The sequence below is a fragment of the Hippocampus comes genome, unplaced genomic scaffold (assembly GCF_001891065.2).
Source record: "Hippocampus comes isolate QL1 unplaced genomic scaffold, H_comes_QL1_v1.1 scaffold178, whole genome shotgun sequence".
Taxonomy (NCBI): domain Eukaryota; kingdom Metazoa; phylum Chordata; class Actinopteri; order Syngnathiformes; family Syngnathidae; genus Hippocampus; species Hippocampus comes.
The window spans coordinates 218,362-227,266 of NW_017807733.1; the positions used below are offsets into that span (position 1 = coordinate 218,362).

Consider the following 8,905-nt stretch of genomic DNA (forward strand, 5'->3'; position numbering starts at 1 on the left):
CATTTTTTGTCATGTTCATTATGATGTACAGTATTGCTTTGAGATTTTTGAACAGCTAAATTACAGTGTGTGTGCATGCGTGTGAACCACTCAAAATATTTTGCTTTATATCGTATAATTTCGACTATATGTCGCATTTTGGGGTGAAATTAATTTGCAATTACCTGCACGCTGCTTTTTTTCGGCCCCGGTTAGCTGCTGCTGCTAAGCCGTGAGCTTGCTGCTGTTAGTCAGATGCTACAAACTTCTTACAGCGGAGTGAATTTTATATATATACTGTACATATTTTGTGATGTATTATTTCTCTTCTCTCCTTTGTACTCTTCTCTCTGGTGACAAACAGAGTTTGTGGGGAGTCATAATCCCCAGTCTGGTCCAGCTCTGGTGTGTTGGTTCACACAGACCGCTCTCTGAGTTTCTGTCTCCCTCACACTTCATCTTCTTTGACTTTTTTTCCCCTTGTTTTTCTTGCAGAGCACTACCATGTCTTTGACCCTTCTAAATCCTTTCCTGCCTACACTTTTTACATTGTTTTCGTCGCTCACTTGCTAATCTGGTGGCTAACCATCATCTCTAAATAGCTAGCAGTTTACCGAGATGTCTCCACTCACCTTTTCATCCTGAGGTGACTGATTTTGCCTCACTGAGAAAGTCGCTGATTTGAAAGGACTTATCTCCAACGTGTAGCAAACTTGTGAGGCTGCAGCTGCTTATGTACACATGCGATTCCCGGCAACTCAAAGTTACTGCTTCGACCGGTCCTTCAGAATGCAAATTTGACGAACACCACCAGTTATGCCTCAGGAAAGCGCTGAATCCGAGCCCTGCTCGCTGGTTGTCGCCCATGGTATGAGTTCAATACTGTTAAATGTGCTCAACTCCATCACACCAATAAGACTTCAATTTAGTCTGTGGTGTACAGATGAAATCCACACACTAAAACAATCATCTAAGTATGCTGAGCACAAATGGCGTGTGACTAACCTCGTGGTCTTCTGTCGGGCATGGCGCGATAGCTTGCTGAAATACAAAGAAGCTCTTGTTTTAGCTAAAACCAATTATTTCTCCAGAATAATCAATCTTAATCAAAAAATGACCTAAATACTTACTTGACGCAGTAGCGATGATTAAGGCTCTTTGCAAATTTTGCAGACCCCTGTGGGACAGTATTACCTCACTGATTATTGTTGCTTCAACTTTCTACATACTTGAACAACTGTCGTTGATCACTATTCCAGAGCACTAGACACAAAGCACTCTAGGACTTTCTGCATAATTGCACACATAAAGTTGGACTACAATTACTGCTCCTGGTCACTTAAATATAGTGCAATGATCATCTGCGCCAACTGCACAACCGTCGTACTATTGTAAGTACCGCACCACTGATCGCTTTATCTCTGCTCGATGACTCTGCATATTGTCGCACAGCTGTTATTTGGTGGTAATACTGCACAACGGTACCCTTACATTACGGAAAGTCTTTCTGCAATACCAGTGTAGCTCATACTACCTGAGACAAATTTCTTGTGTGTTTTACATACTTGGCCAATAAGACTATTCAAACTCTGATTCCGATCTTCAAAGCATTTCCGGGGTCCTTTTTCTCTGACTCACAACATGGACTTGAAAGGGGAATTCCAGTCCACGTGTCCAGCTCAGAGGTCGGAAAAGCCAGAATTCCCACCTTCATTGAATGCAGCATTATACCACAGAGGTTAAGGCAATGTACTATAAAGGTTAAAAGCTGCTTCAGAGATTAAATTTTCCCTTGTCACATGCTCAAAAATGAAATTGCTGATTGTCGAACAGATTGTTCCCAACTTTGGCCAATTACTATTCCTAAAGTACCTGGATGCCTGTCACAGCTAATTTGAATCTGAAATGACAGAAATGGATTTTAATTGAGACCGTGATCGTGTAGTGGTTAGTACCTTGCGTTGTGGTCGCAGCAATCCTGGTTCGAGTCATGGCATGTGCAAAGACCATACTTGACTTCTTGGCGGCCCGGTGGTCCAGTGGTTAACACATCAACCTCACAGTGCAGAGGTAACAGGTTCAATTCCAGCTCCGGCCTCCCTGTGTGGAGTTTGCATTTTCTCCCCGAGCCTGCGTGGGTTTAATACGGTTTCCTCCCGCATTCCAAAAACATGCATGGTAGGCTGATTGAACACTTTAAATTGTCCCAAGGTGTGAGTGTGAGCGCGGATGGTTGTTTGCGCGGATCACCATGCGGGGACACACATAGACAAACAACCATTCACACTCACGCAGATGGTTGTTCGTCTCTGTGTGCTCTGCGATTTGCTGGCAACCGGTTCAGGGTGTCCCCCACCTACTGCCTGAAGACGGCTGGGATAGGCTCCAGAAATGCCCAGCGACCCTTGTGAGGATAAAACGGATTGGAAAATGGATGGATGGATAAAGCATACTAAAAACCGGTGTCGTATTGTTAATTATTTTGTTCCAGTCTTCTCTCATAGGTGGGCAGCAGGAAGTGTCACGTTTCACTCAGAAACTGCAAAATAACTCATGGGAGACATTTATGACCATTTTTATACTGTACTAAAATAATCAAAAAAGGGTTCATTAACACCAGATAATTTCCCATCATTCACATGGCAGGTGATAGGCTTGAATCAATTCACGGTGTTCATCAAATACAAAGCTTTTGTAGCAATTCTTTAACCCTCCAGATTCTTTAAAATGTTTCTCCACCCCTGCCATAGACTGAACCAGAACCTTTTTTTTAACTACTGAACCAGCTGAGCTCATTGAGTTGGCTGCTGGTTGATTAAGCTTTTCCAGATGTTTCCACCTCCTCCAGCTCAGTTCAGATTACTATTGAATATTTACCCATGTCACTGTGGGAGGGGCGACTCTTGGATGTAAACATTCTGTGGGTCAGTTCAAGTTGCGCAAATAGCACGACAAAAAGATTGAATCAGGTCACACAATGACCTGCAACAGTAGTGCAGTGGTTTCACAAAAAAAAAAAAAAAAAAAGAATTAGGGAGTAGTTCTCTAGTTTTATTGTTACCATGGTAATAACCTGCAGATTGTCACCAAGCTTCTATGTTTCTTTATGGGCTTTTGCTTTCGAGCCAAGTCACACAGGAAAGAAATGAGACCAACAAAGAGGTTTTCGATCTTCTTTGGCCGCCCACCCCTCGATTTAGCTCGACACACGTGTGACACATGGGGACCTTATGTAATGCCACCCTGACTTGGCCTTTGTTGCCCAACTGAACTGGCATGAATAACCAGAAAACAGCTCATGGACTACAGTCTTACAAAGAACCACACATTCAACTTGTGTTTATCCAAAGCATTTTACATAGAATTCAGGGGCGACATTACACTTATCATTCTTGGGCCATCCCCCTGACCACCCACATACCAAGGGGGAAATTTTAATATCTGTTCTTTTCCACCATTTTCACATGGATGCCACCCTTTGATACCTATCCCGAGTTTTTTTTTAATCAACTCGATATTTAAAGAATGAATGCACAATTGATCTAAAAGCAAACTCTGAAATACTGATAGTCAACGTTAAAGTCATTATTTTCACACCACACTAAGCCAATAATGTGACTGAACATTTTATCATACCATCATAACATAACATCGGCAGTCATAGTTTCATTAAATAAAATCCACACACATACCAATCTTGCGCACACACCATAATATAAACTAAGTGAAGGAATAATTATGTATTTTAGGTTTAGTTATCATACATTTGCGTGTTAATAATGGTGAATTGATTCTGCTTGCTATGAACAATGCTTATGCTCTTTATAAAGATATACTTATGCTCTTAATAAATAGATGCTCATACTTATAATAAAGAATGCTTAGTGCAAAAAAAGCAACATTTAGAATTGTGAAGAATTAAGAGACTTGTTTTTGTCAGTGTGCTTTTTAGATGTGATTTGAATGAATGAGCCATTGATCTCAGTATGCAAAATGGTGTCGACCAGCCGTCTGTGAGAAATGATCACTGGGATTAGCCGTTAGTTAGCGAATCAAAGCATGAGATAGAAGTAGACTATGAGATAGGACACAAAAGCAAAGCCACTACACAGAAAATGGCATTATCAAGTAAATTAAGATCAGCCAAATGTTGCTTTTTATTTTGATTTGTTCCTGCTTGATTATGAGTGTGATGGGCATTTTCTGGAGAGGTGTGAATTTCATTTCATGAAACACTGACTGTGGATGGTATGGTAAAGAATGACGAACACACGCACTCACGTATGCACCTGGTCATCTGCCACTAAAGTAATCGATCACACTGAAACCACGCCCCCCCTCCCCCGCAGCCAACTTCACGTTATGTTAGCTGGTCTGATATTATGATCCTCCCCCGCAGTCAACTTCACGTTATGTTAGCTGGTCTGATATTATGACACAAACTGTGATACAATATCATGTTGGTTTCCCAAAAGTGTTTAAGATACAAATCAAGCCTGTATATATGCTGGTGTTAATTCAACACCCGTAGTGTAAATTTTTTTCAACATCAGTGGTGGGCTATTACTGGGTAATTTGGTGGCAACATGAAAAACTGAAAGGCTTGCCGTGGCCAAGCCAACTTGGTAACCTCAGTTTTCTCTGTATTATTTTTTAAGTATTTAGAAAAAGCATATTGTCGTGTTTCAATAAATTGCTCACATGTGTAGCTACCTTCGGGACTGCAATATATTTGGAAATTATATGGTTGTAATTATTGATTATAAACGGTCATTAAAATGACATCTTTACACTGTAAAAACAATAATTTTGTGCACCAACCACAAACTCATGAACCATTCCCAGTCACGACTCCAAAATTGGTGAGCGGGAAGTATATTATTGACAGTATAATGATACAGCGTTGGATTAGAATACACCTAATACATCCACTACAGTATATGAAACGGACAGTATTATCGGGCCAAATCTTCTTGGCCTGTTTCCCTTCACCGTACAGAAATTAGAAAACCCAGAGAGATTTGTGCAACTCAATACGCACATGACTAGTTGGCGAGGCCTTGTCTTCCAGATTGGAGGAAGGACACTTGGCTTTTCGTCTCATCTCTTATGTTGTTGTATGTTGTATATGTATGTTGTATGTATGTTTATGACTCAGCATGACTTAGATTTGCTCTTGGTTTTGCTGTTCGGTGCTTTCTACCATCTTTATTACCGATTTGCTTTACTGTTTGTTGTATATGTTGAATTGCTCCATGTACAGCACTTTGTATGCAGCGATGGCTGTTTGAAAGTGCTCTATAAATACAGTTTAGTTGAGTTGAGTTGAGTTATGTTACATTTTGGGGAATAGCCATATTTTTTGTCAAGCAGCTGACAAATTCAACTTGATAGACTGAATGGACGATAAGTTTACACACACACGAGATTTAATTCAAACAGAGTGAAATGAAAACTCTTTTAAATAAATTTGAAAAAAAAAATGTGCAGCTCGTCTCTCTGGCAGCTTGTACCAAAACATGTGAAATTAACTTGAATGTTAATGAACCCAATTGCCCGTGTCGCCCATGTGAGCACGTGTCATCACGGATTTATGATTAACCAAGTGGCCCATGTGACCGGCACACATTTAAGTACTGTAAAGATGTAACATGATGTGGAATCTGAATTAATGTTATCCGTTTTAAATAATACGAACCATAAAACTCAAGTGGAGACCAAGTTATGAGGAAAAACATGTTTTTATCAAATACCACCGTGTGAGAGTTTTGCCTATCTTAGGCAGTTTGATTGTCTTCTCCTTTCATAATTTTGCTGCTGTAAATTGGGAATTTATGTGAGAGTTTTGCCTATCTTAGGCAGTTTAATTGTCTTCTCCTTTCTCCCTTTCATAATTTTGCTGCTGTAAATTGGGAATTTCTCTATTGTGAGACACATAAAGGTTTTCTTATCTTATTCTCTTTGGAACCGAGGAGGAAAATGATGCCGAGGAAAATGTTCCAAGGAGAACCAGTCAACTCCAATCAGTACCTAAGGCCGTGGTTTCAATTACAAATAGACACCAATCAGGGTCAAATCCAGGTGACACCCCATTATAACAATCTTAGACCACAGAGGCTTTTTATTACTTAGTACTGTTAATGCAACACTGACAATCTGCTTTTATATCATCCCCTAACTTTGAACACCGGTTGAATTGCAGTGTGCTGAAGCCAGAATGTTTTATCATCCTTTTGCCTTAAAGGTAGAGCCCCTAAAGGGACACTAGAAGACTCAAAAAACAGAAGCAGTCCTGAAGCCACTCCTTTGTCATCTTGGCTGTGTCCTTAGGTCATTGTCCTTTTGGAAGGTAAACCTTCGCCCCAGTCTGAGGCCCTGAGCACTCTGAAAAAGGTTTTCATCCAGGATGTCTCTGTGCATGGCTATGTTCATCTTTCCTTCAATGCTGACGATAGTTTCCACTTCATCCACTTTATGGGGTATGTTGTGTGTCGAATTTTCAAGGGGAAATTGTGATTTATTTTATTTTGAAATGAGACAAGAACATAAAATGTGGAGAAAAAGAAGCGATGTGAATACTTTCCGGATGCAAGGTGACCGTGACCTGAAAAGAACAGCAACTCGACAAACCAAGAAAGCGTCCTGTGTTGTGCCATCTCTAGTAGCAGAATTCTAGCAATAGATGGCGCCGTTGCGCTGTGCTAGCTCTGATTTCAGTCAGGGATTGCACAATCTCAAATAAAACAGGCTGCACGGTCTCGCATTTGGTGCCTTGATGTAAGTAATTTATGTACTTGAACAGGAAATTTTCACAATGAATATTAGACTTAAAATAAAACCAAATCAGACCAGAGAACGTGATCGAAAATAATTGTATTTAATTATTGTTTACTTTTTTTACTCTTCCTCACCGGCCTGCACATCCCTGCATGAGTTACAGTTCTGTTGTACCAGTTAGCGTTTTGAACGAGCGAATGACTTCTGGGTAAGCATAAACTCAAGGACACTGCAGATTGGATCATCAGTACACATGACCTGCTGAGTCACAGCCATACTCACCTCTGTCATCCTGCTGTTTTAATGCAAAGATCCACGCAACTGCATGAAACAGTGCAAATTAAACATTTTGTTTATTTATGCTGAGCAGCATAAATAACCAAAATGCTTAATTTTTATCTTCATAAAGGACTTCATCAATGAGCACATCATTGCCGTCAACAGGGATATCCTGACACAGTTGCTCTTTATAGGCCAAAGCGATGGTGTAGGGCTTCCCTCTGGGGTGCCGGAGGCAGCGCTCCAGGTAAGTGTCATAGAAACCCTTGCCCCTGCCCAGACGCTTTCCAGACAGGTCAAACCCGAGACCGGGCATCAAAATGAGATCCAGACCCCCTAGAAAATATTGGTAAAAAGTGAGTGTTAGCGTTTGTTGCAAATGAAGTCATACAGGTTCAAACGTGCACTTATGGTTAAGTTATTATAGGGCTAAAAGACAAACGATAGCGCTGGACAGACTAGTTTGTGAATTATTTTTGCCATTTTCAGACTCAGGGGTAAAAAAAAACAAAAAAAACAACAAAAAAACAAAACAAAACAGTTTTGCAGTCTCTACCTCCAGAAAATGCATCTTCTCTGCTCTTGTCATCCTCGGCGGGCTGTAGGATATTCCAAGACGTCTTGGGCAATGAGGTCATGTCCTGCATACTGTTGAGCTTCAGCATGTCCATGTGATTGCTGCTATGGTCATATCTGGGGATGAAGCAGCTTTTACCCACTTCAAACACATCTTTGATGATTTCCTCGGTGTGTACTTCATCATCCATGCTGAGAAATACTGCAATACGTTTACAAGCCACATATTTTGGGTGTCTGATGAGCTGAAAGAAATAAACAGGGCAAGACAATTCGATTCAACAGCAGAGTCCGATGAAACATTACCATATCCGTATCAAAACTTTAAAAAGTTTATCAGTTCGAATTGGTGTTCGCTCTGGTGTTTCTGCATGGGGTTTTCATTAGCAATTTAATGAGATGTGCCGAGGTGTCGGAGGGTGTCTAGAGCAAGAGTGGGCGTGCCAAATAAGGCCCCGATTGAGAGCGTGTCGTTTCCAAGAGAATCACGTAACTGATGTCATTGGTTTATTCAATGTAATGCTATTTCATCACACTCGAAACCTTGCGCCCTTTTTTTATTTTCGATGCGGCTGGTGTAGTCAATGTATTTATGTTTGCTTGTTGCAAGCCTGCATATACTTATTTTCAGCTGGCACCACGAATAGAGTGTTGCTCTTCCAGTCACAGTGTCCTGGGTTTGAGCGCCTTAACTCATTCACTCCCAAAGACGTATTTAGATGTCTTTTCAGACGCCACACATTAAATCCCAGCTCCTCATTTTCAGGGATGAGCGTGGCTAGTGATGAAAAAAGTGGAAAGGGGCGTGGCCCAGCTCCTCATTTTCAGGGATGTGCGTGGCTCGTGCTGAAAAAAGTGGAAAGGGGCGTGGCCGAGACGGGGCGTGGCCGGGACGGGGCCACTTACGAAACTGGCACTTAACATGCTGAAGATGAAGTGTATTCAATTTACACACTATTTGAAACTTTAACAGAAAAAAATCCCAAGATTTTTCACTATTCGTTCAAGTGAAAATTAGTGCAAATTTGCTCATGCATTCCTGGTGAGCACCAATATGAAACTTCAAATTTGCTGCTCAAAATCAAAACTAAAAAAGGAAACACATTCCCTGCCATATTTCAGATTTGTTCATTACTTGTATTCATAAAGTGTTGTGTAAATGTGATAAAACGCTGTTGATTCTTACCTCATACAGTGATAGTGAAGTCCCACACTGTTTACTATATATGGGTTTTGAATGTATTTTATTATATAAAGTCTATTTACAGTATATACAACAATATACAGTTTCATG

At 40.7% G+C, this 8,905-nt stretch overlaps 1 protein-coding gene and 1 long non-coding RNA gene across 2 annotated transcripts in view; one reads left to right on the forward strand and one right to left on the reverse strand.

Annotated features, from left to right (window-relative positions):
- The first annotated feature begins 6,642 nt into the window (after window positions 1-6,642).
- LOC109508202 (uncharacterized) lies at window positions 6,643-6,975 on the forward strand. Its single transcript, XR_002166609.1, has 2 exons — window positions 6,643-6,746; window positions 6,782-6,975. It is a non-coding gene; the product is annotated as an uncharacterized LOC109508202 (long non-coding RNA).
- The window catches only part of mthfs (5,10-methenyltetrahydrofolate synthetase (5-formyltetrahydrofolate cyclo-ligase)), a 4,532-nt gene continuing 2,464 nt past the window's right edge, over window positions 6,838-8,905 (reverse strand). Inside the window, exons 2-3 of the mRNA XM_019858081.1 lie at window positions 7,592-7,856; window positions 6,838-7,371 (exon numbers count right to left, since the gene is read on the reverse strand). Of these exons, the coding sequence (XP_019713640.1) occupies window positions 7,145-7,371; window positions 7,592-7,856 (492 nt within the window). The 3' untranslated portion in view covers window positions 6,838-7,144. The remainder of the gene's footprint in view (window positions 7,372-7,591; window positions 7,857-8,905) is intronic.